The 19,042-nt window shown below is 43.1% G+C and overlaps 1 protein-coding gene across 1 annotated transcript; it reads left to right on the top strand.

Annotated features, from left to right (window-relative positions):
• Positions 1 to 1,165: 1,165 nt before the first annotated feature.
• Positions 1,166 to 14,658, top strand: GIMAP6 (GTPase, IMAP family member 6). Its single transcript, XM_079786240.1, has 3 exons — positions 1,166 to 1,384; positions 3,369 to 3,453; positions 12,028 to 14,658. Exons 1-3 carry the CDS (start codon positions 1,265 to 1,267, stop codon positions 12,819 to 12,821), a joined length of 999 nt encoding a protein of 332 aa, XP_079642366.1. The 5' UTR covers positions 1,166 to 1,264; the 3' UTR covers positions 12,822 to 14,658.
• Positions 14,659 to 19,042: the final 4,384 nt, after the last annotated feature.

The following is a 19,042-nucleotide window of genomic DNA, read 5'->3' as shown; positions in this document are numbered from 1 at the left end:
GTTCTCAAACAAGGGAGATTAGTTTAAAAAAAATCATTCTTCCAGCGCAGCAATTTTTAAAAATATATATATTTTATTGATTTTTTACAGAGAGGAAGATAGAGGGATAGAGAGTTAGAAACATCGATGAAAGAGAAACATCGATCAGCTGCCTCCTGCACACCTCCTACTGGGGATGTGCCCACAACCAAGGTACATGCCCTTGACGGAAATCAAACCTGGGACCTTTCAGTCCGCAGGCCGATGCTCTATCCACTGAGCCAAACCTGTTTTGGCCCAGCACAGCAATTTTTAACTGGCGTGCCGCAAGAACTTTTAAAACATATAACAGCTAGCTATTTAGTCAGGGGCCCTGACTGTATTCCCTTAGACCAGTGGTCGGCAAACTGCGGTTCGCAAGTCACATGCGGCTCTTTGGCCCCTTGAGTTTTTAGCAAAGGCCAGCTTAGGAGTACCCTAATTAAGTTAATAACAATGTACCTACCTATATAGTTTAAGTTTAAAAAATTTGACTCTCAAAAGAAATTTCAATCGTTGTACTGTTGATATTTGGCTCTGTTGACTAATGAGTTTGCTGACCACTGGCTTAGACCAGTGGTTCTCAACCTTCCTAATGCTGCAACCTCTTTAATACAGTTCCTCACATTGTGGTGACCCCCAACTATAAAACTATTTTTGTTGCTACTTCATAACTGTAATTTTGCTACTGTTATGAATCGTTATGTAAATATCTATGTTTTCCGATGGTCTTAGGCAACCCCTGTGAAAGGGTCGTTCGACCCCCAAAGGGGTCGCAACCCACAGGTTGAGAACCGCTGCCTTAGACAGTCAAATAAAAAAAATAACAACAGTTATTCACAACAATAGCCATCTGGTGTGAATGAATAAAAATGACACCTATTTTTTTTGTCAGATTGGCAAAACATATATAATTTTTTGTAATTAGTTTATGTGTACAATGAGATGAAAAAGGTTGAAAATTATTGCCCTGGCATAAAATTTTCTGAAAGGTCTGCTGCCTTTTGTTCCGCCTCTAAATTCTGGGTGTGCTGGTCAGGATAAAAATAATAACAGTCTCGTGCTCTTGTTCTTCCTGTTTATATCACTAAGGCTGCACAGTGCACACAGCATAGGTTCTCACTCAGGAAGGCCTGGCCCCGGAGCTCCCTCCCACTTCCTGCTTCTCCACCACAGCAGACAGCCGCTTTCCTAGAGCAGTTCTCAGCTGAGCTTTCGGTCACATTTTGCTGAAAAAATATAAGCAATGTTGTCTTTCTGTTCCAGTGCCTACAGTGCTTTATTCGATTTCCTCCCGTCAAGGCCCCCAGACACCTACAATGTGTCGACCCCAAAAGGAAAAGCCAAGAACTCACAGGAGCACATGGTAAGTCTCTGAGTATATCTGTGTGTTGTGTGTATTTGTGGGTCATGGTTGTATATATTTTGTGTACGTATGTTTGCGTTGTGTTTGTGAGTGTATGTGTGTGAGTTGTGTGTATTGTGTTTTTGTATGTGTTAAGCTTGTGCGTATTTATATATTTGTGAGTATAATACGTGTGCACTGTGTTTGAGTGTATACAGGGTTGTGCAAAAGTAGGTTTACAGTTATTCATATGGAAAATAATACAATAAAAAGTAATACAAGAATAAGCTGTTTAGTGTACTCATAACTATAAACCTACTTTTAGCCAACCCTCTTTGTGTGGCTGGTGTGTGCTCTGCTTTTGTGAGTATTGTGTTTGTGTGTATGCATGTGTGTTGGGTAAATACGTATTTCTGTGTTTGAATGTTTGTGAGTATGTGTGTTTGAGTATATTATTGAGTGGTATATGTTGTGTTTTTGTGTGTGTTATGTTTGTGTGCATGTGTGTGTGTTGTGTATATGTATGTTCGTATATTTGTGAGTGTGTGTGTTGTGTTTGAGTGTATATGTGTGGATGGTGTGTGTCATGTTTCTATGTGTATGTTTGTGTGTATGCATGTTTGTTATGTATATTTGTGTTTCCATGCCTGTGGGTGTATGTGTACTGTGTTTGAGTGTATGTGTGAGTGGTATATGTCATGTTTCTGTATGTGTTATGTTTGTGTGTATGCATGTGTTGTGCATGTGTGTTTGTGTGTATGTGTGTGTTGTGGTTGTATTGTGTGAGTGTTGTGTGTGTGTGTTGTGAGTGTGTGTGTTTGTGGTATAGTAGAAAGGGCTGTGACTATAAAGGAGAACTTTGTACGCCTTGTGCCCTGGGAAAACACCCTGCTTATATGGGATCGATGCTTCCGTGAAACTCACTTTCTTCTCGAGAAACATATCAGGCCGATGTATCTGCTCAGAGTTCTATGTTGGAGACAAAACCACTGAGTGCGGCAAAGGTGTGAGGCACTGTTCAGGGCTGGATCTAGGGGCCTGCGAGTTAGGGATCCCCACACCCCAGAGTCTTCATCTGGAGATGGTCCCTGACTGTGAAGGTCTCCAAGGTCCTGTGTGTCCTGGCACTTTCCTTCCCAAACCCACATACCAGCATGGACACCTGGAACAGGGAACAATGTTAGTCCCTGAGGTGAGGAGGTGCGGGTGGCAACAGGGTGCACTGCCCTTTCACCTGAAGGATGATGGGAGTTTCTGGCGGGTGACACGGCCCTCTTTGCAAAGGCTAGGACTTGCAATAGAAAATGTCATAAAATGTGCTGGAATGTTATAGGGATGACAGGACATCTAGTTCAGGTCCAGCATTCACACTTAGGGGACACTGAGGCTCAGACAGTGTGACCTTGGAGGGGGCCCTGAGGTCTCCTGGCTCCAGCAGGATTGTCCCGGAGCCATGAAGTTCCTGTGCTGAGGCTATTGGCCTTCTAGCACAGCACCCGGCCACCCACCTCTCAGCCCTCTGCCATCCTCACTGCCAGGCCTTCCTCAGGGATCATCCTGGCACCAGGACCCCACCGCACCCCCAGCCAGCCCCTCACCACAGTGTCCTGCTCCCGCCCTGAACACTCTGGCCACACATCCTCCCACTGCTCCCAGGACACTGTCAGACCTGCTTCTGTGTCTCTGCTCCTTTCTCCTCCTCACATGACAGCTCCAGGACCTTCTGTCCATCCAAACGCCATCCGTTCCTAGGGCTGCAGGCCATCTGCACCTTCTCCATGAAATTGCTTAAACTTACAATGGAGACATCAAAGGAGAGAGAGAGAGAGAGAGAGAGAGAGAGAGAGAAGCAGGGTCTCTAAAGGAGATAGTGTCTCAGACCTTCCTCCCCTCTCCTCACTAAAGCCATACCCCTCCCCACAAAGCAATGTAAAAAAACTTTCTTCTGACAAGAGAAAGGTGCCTCCTGAACTGGTTAAAAAATCAGACATACTATTTTCTCTAGGTGGAGGAAGAAGAATTCGAGCTGATTGTCCCAGACAATCCCTCAGGAGAGCTGGCCCAGCATCCTAAACAAGATGTGTCTGGAGGTAAAATGACTTCCTAGTGTACGTGAACCTGAGGCAGGTGTGGACGCGGGCTGTGATGTGCAGGGAGAGGCAGCAGAGTGCAGCCCATTCAGAGCTGCACCAGCAGATGGCCCTTGGGTGGGGCCTTGCTTAAACCCACCTAATAAGAGGGAAAGGCCCCCAACAGGCACAGTGGGAGAAAGGTGGGAAGAGGGAGAGGGACACAGAGAAAAAATACTCAGGAATTACCTAGGGATACCTGTACTCACCTTGGTGGGGGCTTGCAATCGAACAGACCCTATGTGGATGCTTGCTGGTTCAGATGTGGGAGCACTGAGGTTCAGAAAGGCTGCAAAGCACCACGTGAGTGAGCAGCTGCCTTAGAACTGGGCTGGCCCTTCTCAAGGGGTTCTCCCACCAAAAGCTCTTGCATTGGGGTCAGGTACTTAACAGTCATGGGCTCAACTTCATCATTTAACCCAGGGAGACAGAGTTTAGGAGTGCTCGCAATCCATCCATTTTCCTGGCCAGGATAAATTATTTATGATTCACCATGTATTTGAACACAAATGATTTTTATACTATATGGACTTCAATGGCCTAAGCCATTGGAAGCAAGCAGTATTAATAAACATGCCAACACATTTTCCCTTTCTCATGGCAATCAAAATTAAATATTACTTTTAAAATCCTCTCTAGCATTTGAGTGATGTACTTGGCTTGCACTGGCTCCAGGCTTGCCCAGAGGGGAGTTGGTACTGTCTTCACCCAGCTTCAGTTTGGCTGGGAGGGCAGGAATGAACATTCCACCTTCCTTGCTTCCTTGGAACTCCCACCCATTCACTCATTCCTTTCAAAGCCAAGTGGGGGAAGCTGGAGGGAGCCAAAGTCAACAGTCAGAATTGGTTGGTGTCCGCCAGCCAAGGATCCTAATCCTGTCTCTATGAGGTAGAGTTAGGGCTCTGTCATTGAGACATATCAATGTCTTCAATGTGGAACAGACCTGGAAACCAGAGCTGCCATTTGGGACCTCTTTATGTGCTCTGGGTCTGTGACTGCAAAGCCCAGGAGATGGAATTCTCTTTCTGTCCTTCAGCCCCAGTCATTTCTAAAATTTTAACATCAGATTTTAAATATTAGTTGGCATCTCTAAGTCTTCTCTTGACCAATAGTTCCTGTATTCAGCTGGGTGGGAACATCTGGCCCAAATTTCAAGCATATAGACAAAGAATGTGACCCCAGTGTGCCTCTGTGCTATTGACCCCGGGATCTGGTTGAAAGATCCAATACTCCCCATATTTCTTGTTGGAACAGCTGAAGGAGGTGATGTGGTCAGTCACTTCAGGGACAAGACGTGGACACAGACTCACACACTTCTATCCTCACCACCCAGGGATACCTAGGAAAGCTCAGGGTGCCATATTCACGAAGGACATATTCACGATGCCAATTAATCTTACAGTCTGGTGAGAACAAGTGACCCTGAAAAGAAGTTTCAAAAACTGAACATAAAATGTGGTATTCTACCATGTGATCCAGCATTTCCACTTCTGGATATATGCCCCAAAGAAGTCAAAGCAGGGACTTTCACTTAAATAGTCATGTGTACACTAATGTTCATAGCTGCATTATTCACAATAGTGGATATTGGGGACAACTCATGTCCATATATAAGAATAAACAAAATGTGGTCCATCCATATAATGGAATGTTTTTCAGCCTTGAAAAAGAAGGAAATTTTGACACATGCTACAGTATGGGTGAACCTTGAAAACACTATGTCAAGTGAAATAAACCAGACACAAAAGGTCAAATTTGCAGGAACTTATTCTAGGTCTCTAGAATAGTAAAATTCACTGAGACAGAAAGTAGAATGGTGGCTAGCAGGTGTTTGGGGAAGGTAGGCATGAGAAGTTATTGTTTCATTGCCACAAAGTTTCTGTTTGGGGTGATTTTATTTATTTATTTATTTATTTATTTATTTATTTATTTATTTATTTATTTTTAATGTCTTTATTGATTAAGGTATTACAAATGTGTCCTCATCCCTCCATTAACCCTCCAACCCCCCCGCCCCCCACTCATGTCCTCTCCAACCTGGTATTCATGTCCATTGGTTAGGCTTATATTCATGCATACAAGTCCTTTAGTTGATCTTTCACCCACCCTCCCCTACCTTCCCTCTGAGGTCTGGCAGTCTGATCGATGCTTCTCTGCCTCTGGATCTGTCCCTGTTCGTCAGTTTATGTTGCTCATTATATTCCACAAATGAGTGAGATCATGTAGTATTTCTCTTTCTCTGACTGGCTTATTTCACTTAGCATAATGCTTTCCAGTTCCATCCATGCTGTTGCAAATGGTAAGAGCTCCTTTTTTACAGCAGCGTAGATATACCACAGTTTTTTAATCCACTCATCTGTTGATGGGCACTTAGGCTGTTTCCAAATCTTAGCTATGGTGAATTGTGCTGCTATGAATATAGGGGTGCATAAATCCTTTCTGATTGGTGTTTCTAGTGTCTTGGGATATATTCCTAGAAGCGGGATCACTGGGTCAAATGGGAGTTCCATTTTTAGTTTTTTGAGGAAACCCCATACTGTTCTCCACAGTGGCTGCACCAGTCTGTATTCCCACCAGCAGTGCAAAAGAGTTCATTTTTCTCCGCATCCTCGCCAACATTTGTCATTTGTTGATTTGTTGATGATAGCCATTCTCAAGGGTGTGAGATGATACTGCATTGTAATTTTGATTTGCATCTCTCAGATAATTAGTGACTTTGAGCATGTTTTCATATGTCTCTTAGCCTTCCTTCTGTCCTCCTTCGAAAAGTGTCTATTTAGGTCCGTTGCCCATTTCTTGATTGGATTGTTTATCTTCCTTTTGTTAAGTTGTATGAGTTCCCTGTAAATGTTGGAGATTAAACCCTTATCGGTGATGTCATTGGCAAACACGTTCTCCCATGTAGTGGGCTTTCTTGTTGTTGTATTGATGGTTTCTTTTGCTGTGCAAAAGCTTTGTATTTTGATGTAGTCCCATTTGTTTATTTTCTCTTTAGTTTCCATTGCCCTAGGAGCAGTATCAGTGAAGAAATTCCTTTGGCATGTGTCTGAGATTTTGCTGCCTGTGGATTCCTCTAGTATTTTTATGGTTTCCCATCTTATGTTTAAGTCCTGTATCCATTTTGAGTTTATTTTTGTGTACGGTGTAAGTTGGTAGTCCAGTTTCATTTTTTTGCATGTATCTGTCCAATTTTCCCAACACCATTTGTTGAAGAGACCATCTTGACTCCATTTTATGTTCATGCCTCCTTTGTCAAATATTAATTGGGCATAGTATTTTGGGTTGATTTCTGGGTTCTCTATTCTATTCCATTGTTCTATATGTCTGTTCTTGTGCCAGTACCAGGCTGTTTTAAGAGCAGTGGCTTTGTAATACAGCTTGATGTCTGGTATTGAGATCCCACCTACTGTGTACTTCTTTCTCAAGATTGCTGCAGCTATTCGGGGTCTTTTTTTATTCCAGATGAATTTTTGGAAAGTTCTTTCTAGATATGTGAAATATGCCATTGGTATTTTAATGGGAATTGCATTGAATCTGTAGATTGCCCTGGGGAGTATGGACATTTTGATGATGTTGATTCTACCAATCCATGAACACGGTATGTTCTTCAATCTGTTAATGTCTTCCTCTATCTCTTTTATCAGTGTCCTGTAGTTTTTTGCACATAGGTCTTTTACCACCTTAGTTTATTCCCGAGTATCTTAATTTTTTTGGTGTGATGGGAAATGGGTTTGCTCTTTTAGTCTCTATTTCTATAAGTTCACTATTGGTGTAAAGAATTGCCATAGATTTCTTGGCATTAATTTTGTATCCTGCTACATTGCTGAATTCATTTATTAAGTCTAATAATTTTTTGATGGTGTCTTTTGGGTTTTCTATGTACAATATCATGACATCTGCAAATAAGGACAGTTTTACTTCTTCTTTTCCAATTTGGATGCCTTTTATTTCTTCTTCTTGTCTGATTGCAATGGCTAGTACTTCCAGTACTATGTTGAACAGGAGTGGTGAGAGTGGGCATCCTTGTCTTGTTCCTGTTTTTAGGGGAAATGGTTTTAGTTTTTGTCCATTGAGTATGATGTTGGCTGTGGGTTTGTCATATATGGCTTTTATTATGTTGAGGAATGATCCTTCTATTCCCATCTTGTAGAGAGCTTTTATCAAGAAAGTGTGTTGGGTTTTGTCAAATGCTTTTTCTGCATCAATTGATATGACTATGTGATTTCCATCTTTCATTTTGTTTATGTGATGTATCATGTTTATTGATTTGCGGATACTGTACCATCCTTGCATTCCTGGGATAAATCCTACTTGGTCATGATGTATGATCTTTCTGATGTATTGCTGGAGCCGATTTGCTAGGATTTTGTTGAGGATTTTGGCATCTATGTTCTTGAGGGATATTGGTCTGTAATTCTCTTTCATTGTGTTGTCTTTCTCTGGTTTTGGTATTAGGGTGATGCTGGTTTCATAGAAGGAGCTTGGAAGTGTTCGTTCCTCTTGGATTTTTTGAGATAGTCTGAGGAGGATAGGTTTTAGTTCTTCCTTGAATGTTTGGTATAACTCTCCTGTGAAGCCGTCTGGCCCCAGGCTTTTGTTTGCTGGGAGCTTTTTGATGACTGCTTCAATTTCTTCCATAGTTATCTACCTATTGAGATTTTTAGAATCTTCCCAATTGAGTTTTGGAAGGTTGTATTTTTCTAGGAATATGTCCATCTTCTCTAGGTTGTCTAGTTTGTTGGAGCAGAGTTGCTCATAGTATTTTTTAACAATCTTTCGTATTTTGGTGGGGTCTGTTGTTATTTTGCCTCTCTCATTTCTGATTTTGTTTATTTGAGTCCGCTCTCTTTGCTTCTTGGTGAGCCTGGCTAGAGGTTCATCAATCTTTTTTATACTTTCAAAGAACCAGCTTTTGGTTTCATTGATCTTTTGTATTATTTTTTGTGTGTCTATGTTATTTATTTCTGCTCTGATCTTTATTATTTCCTTCCTTCTGCTCACTCTGGACTTGTTTCTCTCTTTCTAATTCTTTGAGTTGTAGAGTTAGATGATTTACTACCATTTTTTCTTGTTTTTTGAGGTAGGCTTGTACAGCTATAAACTTCCCTCTCAGGACTGCTTTCATTGTGTCCCATAGATTTTGGATTGTTGTGTTTTTGTTGTCATTAGTTTCCAGGATGCTTTTAATTTCCTCTTTGATCTCTTTGGTAACCCAGTCATTATTTAATAGCATGCTATTCAGCTTCCAAGTGTTTGAGATTTTTGGATTGTTTTTATTATAGTTTATTTCTAATTTTATGGCATTGTGGTCTGAGAAGATGCTTGGTATGATTTCAATCTTCTTGAATTTGGCAAGACTTTGCTTGTGACCCAATATGTGGTCTATTTTTGAAAATGTCCCATGTGCACTTGAGAAGTATATATTCCATGGCTTTGGGGTGAAATGTTCTAAAGATGTCAGTTAAGTCCATCTGATCTAGTGAGTCATTTAGGATTGCTGTGTCTTTGCTGATTTTTTTGACTCGAGGATTTATCCAGTGATGTCAGTGATGTATTAAAGTCCACTACTATGATTGTGTTGTTGTCGATCTCTCCCTTGATAGCTTCCAGTAGTTTTGTTATGTATTTGGTGCTCCTGCGTTGGGTGCATATATGTTTATCAGGGTTATATCTTCTTGTTGAATTGCTCCCTTTAGTATTATGTAGTGACCTTCCTTATCTCTTGTTATGGCCTTTACTTTGAGGTCTATTTTGTCAGATATAAGTATTCCTACCCCAGTTTTTTTTTCACTTCCATTTGCCTGAAAGATATTTTTCCATCCCTTCACTTTCAACCTGTGTGAGTCTCTTGTTCTGAGGTGGGTCTCTTATAGATAGCATATATATGGGTCATGTTTTTTTTTTCCATCCAGCCACTCGATGTATTTTGATTGGAGCATTTAGTCCATTTATGTTTAAAGTTATTACTGAAAGGTATTTGTTTGTAGTCATATCTATTTTTGTGTCTGTGTTCCTTCTTACCTGTTTATTTCTTCTTTTTACAGTATTCCCTTTAGCATTTCTTGCATTGCTGGTTTGGTGGTGATACACTCTCTTAGCCTTTTTTTGTCTGCGAAGCTCCTGATTTCCCCTTCAATTTTGATTGTTAATCTTGCTGGATAGAGTATTCTTGGATTCAGTCCTTTGCTTTGCAACACTTTATATACCTCCTTCCATTCCATTCTAGCTTGATGTGTTTCTGTTGAGTAATCATTTGATAATCTGATGGGTGTTCCTTTGTAGGTAACTCTCTGTCTCTCTCTTGCCGCCTTTAAGATTCTCTCTTTGTCGTTTATATTTGCCATTGAAGTTATGATGTGTCTTGGTGTGGGTCTTCTGGGGTTGATTCTGCTTGGGACTCTCTGTACTTGTGTAACTTTTTTCTTCCCCATATCCGGGAAGTTTTCGGTCTTTATTTCTTCAAATAGATTTTCTAATCCTTGCTGCTCTTCTTGTCCTTCTGGCAGCCCTATTTACATATGTTACTTCATTTCATGTTGTCCCAAAGCTCCCTTAGGCTTTCCTCCTGCTTTTTAATTTTTTTTTCCAATTGCTGTTCAGATTAAGCTTGTTTCTGTACCTGATCTTCTAACTCACTAATTCGGTCCTCTGCTTCTTCTAGTCTACTGTTAAAACTTTCCATGGTGTTTTTGATTATAGCTATATCACTTTTCATTTCTTCCTGGTTCTTGCATAAGTTGTTGATTTTCTCATCCATCCATGTATAAATTCCACGACCATTACTCTGAACTCTTTTTCAGTCATGTTGCATGCTTCAGTTTCACTAATTTCCTTTCTTGGTGACTCCTCATTTTCTTTCCTCTGTGGATTGTGTCGTCTCCCTATTTTGACCATCACCAGAAGGTTCAAGCTTCAATTTGCATGGACCTGGGCCGTGTGCTGTGGGAACTTTGCACCACCCGAGTTTCACTGAGGTGCTCTGACACTAGGATGTGTGGCTCCCATGGGTTGGTGGGAACCAGGCTTGCCCAGGGTCAGTGTCCCCAGTGTTCTGTGTGGTCTTGTGTGCGCACTTAGAATCAGGGACCCTGCCTGAACCACACACTTGGTATGTGCCAAAAATGAGTCCCTTAGCGCGTGCCAGGAGTCAGTTTCCCTGTGTCTGCACCAAGAATCCAGTGTCAGAGTCTCTGTTGCCTCATGCGGCTTCTCGCTGAGAATCAGGATCCCTGTGTGTGCATGCACCAAGAATTGGAGTCACTGGCTCTTAGTGTGAATGCACTGTGAGTCCGGGATCCCAGATGCACAAGGTAAGAAACAGAGTCAAGTTGGTGGTGCTCATTGGGTTGCACAATATCTCTGTGGCATGCCTGCGCTGCAGAAACCTGACTTCCACGTGCGCTTGTCCAGAGTCAAAGTCAGGTGTTAGTGCCGCCCTGCGTGGGGTTCTGGTTTGTTCGCCTGATTGCGTTACAGGGAAGCAGATTCCAGTCTCTCAAATTCCAGCAGCAGTGCTGGGGTCTGTGCATGCACTCTCTCTACTGAGCGAAACCGGCTAGGGCTTCATGCACTCTCAAATTCCCCGCAGGGCAGCTGTGTCCCACGTGTGTTCTCAAATTCCCCAAAGGGGCGCTGAGTCTCGTGCGCACACTCGTGCGCGCCCTGTGCGCTCAAATTCCTAATTCTCCGAAGTGGGGCTGAGTCCTGCATGCCAAATTCCCCAAAAGGGAGCTGCTTCCCGTGTGCATTCTCAGATTCCCCATAGGGGCCTTGCAGCCTGGGCGAGAGGCGGGTCTATTAGTTACTATGGCGCTATCCAGGAGCCTGTGGGGAAGGGGGATTGGCTCTTTGACTCACAGAAATCTGCTGCCAGGAAGTCTGGATTCTTGGTGTTTGTCGGTCTGAAGCTGTGGTCTCAGTTCTCTGTCCCCAGTGGCTGCAGGGTCCTGGTTTGTGTCTGAGGCCAGGATCCTAGTCTCAAGCAGCTCTGTTTTTCAAGATGGAGTGATCTCCATACCTGCACCAGCCGCCCAGAAGTGTCTGCTTTGTGCATGTTTAAGACTGCCTGGTTTGGCAGCCCCTTGGAGGACCTGCAGAATCTAACTGTCCCTAGCTCATACACACATACCACACACGTCTACACTTTCTTCTATGGGTTCCTCACTCTCTCACACTCTCTCCCTCCCTACCTTCCTGCCGCTAGCCATCTTCCAAGTCCCTGTTTGGGGTGATTTTAACATTAGATTTTTAAATATTAAATATCTACAAGTCTTGAGATGCGTTAACAGTGATGATTGCACAAAAATGTGAAGGTATTCAATGTCACTGAGTTGTACACCTAAAAATAGTGAAAACAGTCATTTTAGGTTATGTATATTTTACCACAATAAAAAAAAAATTAAAAAGAATGGAATGTGAGCCCAGGGCAGGTCTCAGGTGCAGATTTTAATCTGTCCTTCCTCAGAGGACAGTCTGCTCTGAGGTCATGGGTGAGTCTCTAACCCCAATCCCTCTGCTTTCTCTTGATGCTTCTAGATCTGAGGGAGAAGGAACAAGCCCCAAAGAGGCTGAGGCTCATCCTTGTGGGGAAAACCGGAAGTGGGAAAAGTGCAACAGGAAACAGCATCCTTGGCCGGGAAGTGTTCCAGTCTAAGCTCAGTGCTAGACCAGTGACCAAGACCTTCCAGATAGAGAGCCGAGACTGGGCCGGGAAGGAACTTGAGGTGATTGACACCCCCGATATTTTGTCCCCTGGAGGTCCACAAGAAGTGGCAGGTAGGAGCTCCTGGGAAGCCATCGCCTTCTCCTCCCCAGGGCCACACGCGGTGCTCCTGGTGACAGAGCTGGGAAGGTTCACAAAAGAGGACCAGTTGGTGGTCAGGCGCCTCCAGGAGGTCTTTGGAGTGGGAGTCCTGGCCTATACCATCCTGGTGTTCACCCGGAAGGAAGACCTGGATGGTGGCTCTCTGGATGAGTATGTGCGAGAGACTGACAACCGGGAGCTTGCCCAGCTGGATGTTTTTTGTGCCAGGCGCCACTGTGGTTTCAACAACAGGGCAGAGGGGACAGAGCAGGAGTCCCAACTGAAGGAGCTCATGGACAAAATCGAGGGGGTTCTGTGGGAAAATGAAGGCCATCATTACAGCAACAAGGCTTACCAATACTCCCAGCAAAACCTTCTGTTCAGAGATGTGCAGGGAAGGCAGATAATCCAGGGGCAAGACTCTGGGGAAGGGCCCAGTGAGGAGTCCTGGCTGGAGGGACTGCGCAGAATCCAGAAGGCATCTGAGGAATCTCACAAACGTCTCCTGAAGTGGGCACCTATCTGAGCATATGCTGGACTCCACTGAGGGACAGCTGTTTCTTACGAGCTCCTTTCAGCCCTGTGCCCAGTTTCCAGCCAGTCACGTGTCCTCTCCATCCCATGAGTCACTGACCATGCCAGTCTCCAGATGGTAAGAAAGTGTGTGTTCCTGAGTGCTCAGCTACCATCCAGGTCCTTCATCGCATCTTTCAGTGCACCTGGACCCTCCCTCCTCTCTACTCTCTGCCTCCAGCAGCTTTCTCATATGGAACCTCTCATTGCATTAGCATTGCATTTCTTGAAGTTTTTATCTTTACCCTGATAGAACTAAAGTTCCTGAGGGTATATCATTCTCATTCTTCCATGTAACTCCCCACTTCCGCCGCCCGCCCCCCCGCCCCGCCCCCAGCATCCTGGTCACTGAAGTCACTCCTTAAATGATGATAGTCAATCAGTGTGGGATGTTGGTCAGGTGACTTCACACCTCCTGGACCATGTCCTTGCCCACAAAGGGGCAGGCATAGTGAGTCTTTAAGTTACCTACTGTGTGTGGTGGGCCAGGACATAGCAATAGCTCTGAGACATGAGAAGGACAGCTGCTTGGCTCAAGGGGGAAGGCAGGTAGAAAGAGAGAATCAGAAAGGAGGAGTCCTTTTATTCACCTCTGAAAGATGCCATTGAATCACAACAAATGAGTCCTGTGGGAACTTTTTGGTAGGAATGAGGAGCAAAGTGGGGTGGGTTATCCAAGGAGCCAGGCCTATTCAGGCAGGTGGCCCTTAGACCTGGCTAAGGACATGGAGGCCTCAGGATGTACCAAGGGGCTTTGGCAGAGGAGGAGCACTTCGCTAAAGCTGATGTAGATTAGGGTTGTTCTAATTAGGGTTCCCTCTCATATGTCTGCCTTCTGACTGTGGAAAACAAAGATGATTTTCAGCTTTACCTGCAACCCCTTCCCTTCTCCTTGACAGTGGGGAGAGGAGTGCATGAGGCCAGTATATGGGTGTGTAGTGGGGTTCCCAGTAAGGTATGTGTGGGTGTTAAATGGAGGAAGGCAGAGAAGAAAGGGAACCTGCAAAGGTGGTAGGTGAGTGACGTGAACATTGTAGGGAGTAGCCTGCCTGGTGATGGGAGGAGTCTGTGTCACATGGGTCTTTGTGGAGGGCTGCTCCAGCAGACAGGGGCCTTGGGAAATGAGATGGACCAGGACCAGAAGACAGTGGTGTTGGTCCTGGCCTGGCCTCTGAAAAGGCAGTGCCATGTAATGTTACAAAGAGCCCAGCTCATCTCAGATGAACCTCAACTTCTCTGTGGAGTCTGACCAAACGATGGAAATAGGATAGGAGGGAACAGGGAAATACCTCACTACAGACCCCTCTTTACCTTTGTCAAGCCATGTGGCAGAGGGTCTCCAGCTCCCTTCTTCAGGGAGGGGTGGAAAGTGGAGGTGGGGGTGACAGTGCTGGGAGACACTCAGAAATTGAAGATGCAGCTTCAGGTATGTCTAGATGCTTACCTGCTGGTCAGAGATCTATTGTCAGAGGCTCTCTCAGGACCCTGGTCTCCCAATCTGGAGGCCAGGGCACCCCCTGACCCAGATATAGGGGACCCCTAAGAAAGCCAGAGCATTTGTTGTGCTGAAAGTTTCAGGAAAGTGTCTCAAGGCAGAATGAGGACTTCTTTTGGTTCATACCTAAGACAGGCTTCGTGCGTGACCCATTGATTACATCAGCACTGCACTTCCCTTGGACCAAAGCACTATTTAGTCTTTATACTCCCCAAGACCCGTGGCAGGATTTTCAGTTCTGTTCCTATCTTCTTTTTTCTCTCCTTATGAATAAAATATTGATTTGATTACAGTGGCTTTGCTTTCCTCGTTTATGGATTTCCTTTGTTATTCTCAGGTATTTATTTTTCTATGTGAGAATTTAAATCAATTGTTTAAGTTTCAGAAAGAACCTCAATGGCATTCCAGTTGGAATTGTGTCACATCTCTGTATTACGTTTGGGTACATAGTAAGTACTTCAAGGACACGTGAACCAAGGTCATCTTGTTTCTATGTGAGCAGACTCACAACTTCGGAGCTATGGAGTAAAAGTTAAAACCATGTGCATTTCCATTAGGATAGCAAGATAAATTTCTTCAGTAAGTGTTGTTGTTTTAACTATTAGCTGAATTCATTTCATAATAGAAAATACAAGCATTTTTTCACCAAGTGACACCCATTCAGTGATTCTAAATGGTAAGTCACTCAAAACATATCAAACATGGTGTTTTTCTCCCCTTTATCACTACAAATCAGGGAAGATGCTGCCCACAACATTTCAGTAGGCGGGACAGATGCTGCTCCACTGCTGTCACTCGGGGCCTCTGAGAGTGGGGAAGGCAGGTGTGGGCCTGTCTGGACACTCCACAGTCTGTGTATCACTACGAAAGACATGGTATGGGTGGGGCGGGCTGGGGAGAGAGGATTGGCTTGACTCAGGCTGTGAAAAATAGTGAACTTTAGAATTCATTATTTTCAAAAAAATATCTCAACACTGGAGTAAAGCATGAGAAACAGAGATCTGTGTAGTTTGAAGAGCCAAATTTGTTTCCTCCTTGGTGGACCAGATCAGCTGCTAAAGGTCTCCAGGAAGATTTCTCCCACCCACTTCTCCTGGAACAACATTGATGAACTATGGAGAAAATACACAATAACAAAATAATAATTTTAAAGCACTGTTTGGAGGCACTGGGAAGTGATGAAATACAGACAGACCCTCTAGGGCAGTGGTCGGCATACTGCGGCTTGAGAGCCACATGCGGCTCTTTTGGCCCCTTGGGTTTTTAGCAAAGGCCAGCTTAGGAGTACCCTAATTAAGTTAATAACAATGAACCTACCTATATAGTTTAAGTTTAAAAAATTTGGCCCTCAAAAGAAATTTCAGTCATTGTACTATTGATATTTGGCTCTGTTGACTAATGAGTTTGCCGACCACTGCTCTAGGGGACTCAAGACTTTGTCAATATCCTGTGGCCAAGATAAAGAGACCACACTACTGCCACATTCATGTGGTCTTCCTGTCCTGCTGACACAGGAATAACACTCAGGCAGAAATTCACAGTGACTGGAGAGAAGGCGGTTGGAGGGTGGAGGCAGCCAGAGCAGGTAGAAACTGATGGGAAACCTCCCAGAAGAACAGAGCTCCAGAGGGGGTGGGGCTTTAGAAATTCTGCCCATAAATTGCTCCTTCAACCTTTGGTTGATTCAGGGACTTTAAACTCCAAAGGGTTCAGGGAAAATTGTCCTGGAAGGCAGGAAGAGCAGGTTGGAGATGTCAGCAGCAAACAAAGAATTGGAGTAGTTCCGCTGAAATCCCAAAGGGTCATATTTAAGGAGTAAAGAGCATATCAGGGTTAAGGGATTTGCCTAGAGGAAGAGGTAAATTGGCTAATGACATCCAAATCCACCCTTTCAAAGGTCAAAGGGATGTGCCCATAATTTGAGTGTCTGCTTAAATGAAAACAAACTCAACATTCTTTAGGAGAAGATAATAATATCCAGAATCTTTACCAGAATATTACCTACAAGATCCTATAAAGTATTAAAAATTCTTCTTTACTAACATAAGGCTAGAAAGCTTTAAAATTTCCCTCTATGCATGTTTATCTATTGCTCACAATTTTTTGCATATTCTGTTTTCACTGTCATTCAGTTTAAATATTTTCTATATTCTTTTGTGATTTTTTTTTCACTCATGGATTATTTAGAAGTATGTGCTTAATTTCTAAATATTTGAGTATTTTCTGGAAGTTGCAGTATCCAATATGGTAGCCACTAGCCACATGTGGCTATTGAGCACTTGAAATATAGTGAGTGTACCTGAGATATGGAATTTTAAATTTTATCTAAGGATAACTAACTTTTACTTTAAAATGTAAGCAGTATCAGTCATTTCTCCATGAAATACAACCTTGTAGTTTTGGGTAGAAATACATTTGATCTAAGTGTTGTATCACAATGAATTGTTTGTAGTATTAACATAAAGACATCATCCATCTAGTCACCACAGTGGACGGTTCTTTAGTACTTTCTTTTAATGCAGAGCATTCTGTGGTGTCTGTGGGTCATACACACTTGTAAATATTGTATATAAGAGTATTTCTGTTAATGTTTTATGTATTTATTGTTTGGATCAATCTGTTTAAAGATGGGGCACATCCCACTTTGCAGGGGGCCCAGCTGTTTGTGGGCATGCTGAACATGTAGCAGGGATTGCAGCAACTTTAAGACATCAACAGCCAGAAACTCAGGGTTTGAATTTTAAGAGACTTTTTGTCTGTGTGTCTGTAATGTAACTTTGGTTCCTAATGTTCTTTGCTAACATAATTTACTCTTTGCCGTTTTATGAACATAAGAAATCTTCTGGTGATTTTTGTCTATTGGGAGATACAGAGTAGCATTAGTGGAGTTACACTTTTTTAGTTTCACTTGGTTAGACATGTCTACTTCCTAGGACACCTGGAAGTTAATAACAGAACAGCAAAGCCTATCACCTGAATGATATTTTAAAGATCACTGTGTCTCAAGTTAAACACCAAATCATCTATATAGCTCTTTTTTTCCTCTTTCTAGTCAGTAATTCTCTGCTTATCTCTTTCATGTGTCTATAAAGTTGAAGTCTTCAGGATTTGTTGAGCACAGACCAAAACCATAGAAGTCAACTGACAAGCACATCTGAGAGCCTGTTTCTCCCTGAAGGAAGACCTGTCAGCACAGCCCTTTAATAAGTCTGACTCTTATGGGAGGAAACCTGTATCACAATGAACTGTCTCTACTTTGAGTTGATGCATACACTACCACACTGACAATATTGCTGACATGATTATAAACTTCATTTTATTTTTCAGAGATATCATCACCATTCACCCAGTTCCTCAGACAAAGCTGGGAATCTCCCTGGATTCCTCTCTTTCCCTTACCTTCCAGATCTGACCCATCAGGAAGTTCACAAATCTGACCCCTTCTCTCCATTTTAAAGACCATCATACTAGCCTAAGCTACCATCACCATCCATGACTCAGCAGTCCCCTAAGTGGTCTCTTTAGTTCTATTGTGCCCTCTTTTTCTATTCTGTACATTGGAATGATTTTTCAAAAATTTCAATCAAACAGAAGAGAGATTTTGAAGAACCCCCCACTCTGGCTTCCAAAAAAATCAGTAGTTATTCCCTATCTCCCACACACTTTATGGTGAAGCTGTTGCTAATCCAAGGATTAGAAAAACTATCCTTAAGGCAGAGTATCCCACATCTGATAACAAGAATTCTCAGATGAGAAGAGTAATTTCCAGAAGCTGAGAGCATTGGCTACAAGATGGCTATGATGAAGAGAAAATGTTGGTGGGATTTCAGATTATTATTTAGTTAGCACCACAGTGGAAGACTCCAACCTAAGGATATCCTGAGGGCATTAGTTGGTCATCAAGAGAGAAGTAGGAAAATCATGGGAGGTGAAAAGAAAAGTCACCAAAGGCTAGCTCGAACACTGCAACCATTTGCCAATGCTGATAGCATATGGCAGTATGTGTGATAGACCGCAGAAATGGCCATGAATTAATCCCAGGCCTGTACACATGCCTCTTTACTCTTTAACACGTGGAACTGCAGCTCCTCCTCAAGGTGCTTAGTCTGTTTCTCCACCCCTTGCATCTGTGACTTGCTTTGGATAATGGGACGGTAGATGCATGATGCAATTACACTCCAAAAGTGCTAGTGCCCTGGATCTTGATGTTTCCTGGTCTTAAGAACCCTGCAACTGATTGATGATGAAGGACACAAGACCCGGTCATCCCTATCACCCTAGCCTGCCCAAGAGCCTTCTAACCACCAGACATGGCCATGGGACTATCCATTCAAAAGTATCCAGTTGCTGGATCTTGAGAGGATTACCGGTATGCTAAGCGACATAAGTCAGATGAACAAAGGACAGAACTATATGATTTCACTTATATATGGGATATAAAATAGAAAGCAACAAGGGAACAAACAATACAAATCAACAAACTCATAGTCGCAGGCAGCAATATGACAGTTACCATAGGGAGTGAGGGGTGGGAAGAGATTGAAGCAGGTAAAGGGGGTGAAATATATGGTGATGGAAGGAGACAATGCAACACACAGATGATATGTTATAGAATTGTACACCTGAAACATATAAGGTTATTAATCAATATCACCCAATTAATTTAATCAGAAAAAAAA

The sequence above is a fragment of the Cnephaeus nilssonii genome (assembly GCF_951640355.1).
Source record: "Cnephaeus nilssonii genome assembly, chromosome: 12".
NCBI lineage: Eukaryota > Metazoa > Chordata > Mammalia > Chiroptera > Vespertilionidae > Cnephaeus > Cnephaeus nilssonii.
Note: the sequence above shows the minus strand (reverse complement) of the source record. Positions and strands in the feature narration are given on the sequence as shown.

Excerpts from the sequence above, each read along its gene's own strand:
- GIMAP6 (XM_079786240.1), top strand. The coding sequence starts at position 1,265 with ATGTTGTCTTTCTGTTCCAGTGCCTACAGTGCTTTATTCGATTTCCTC. Across the intron at positions 1,385-3,368 it reads AGAACTCACAGGAGCACATG|GTGGAGGAAGAAGAATTCGA; the intron begins GTAAGTCTCTGA and ends TATTTTCTCTAG. Across the intron at positions 3,454-12,027 it reads TAAACAAGATGTGTCTGGAG|ATCTGAGGGAGAAGGAACAA; the intron begins GTAAAATGACTT and ends TGATGCTTCTAG.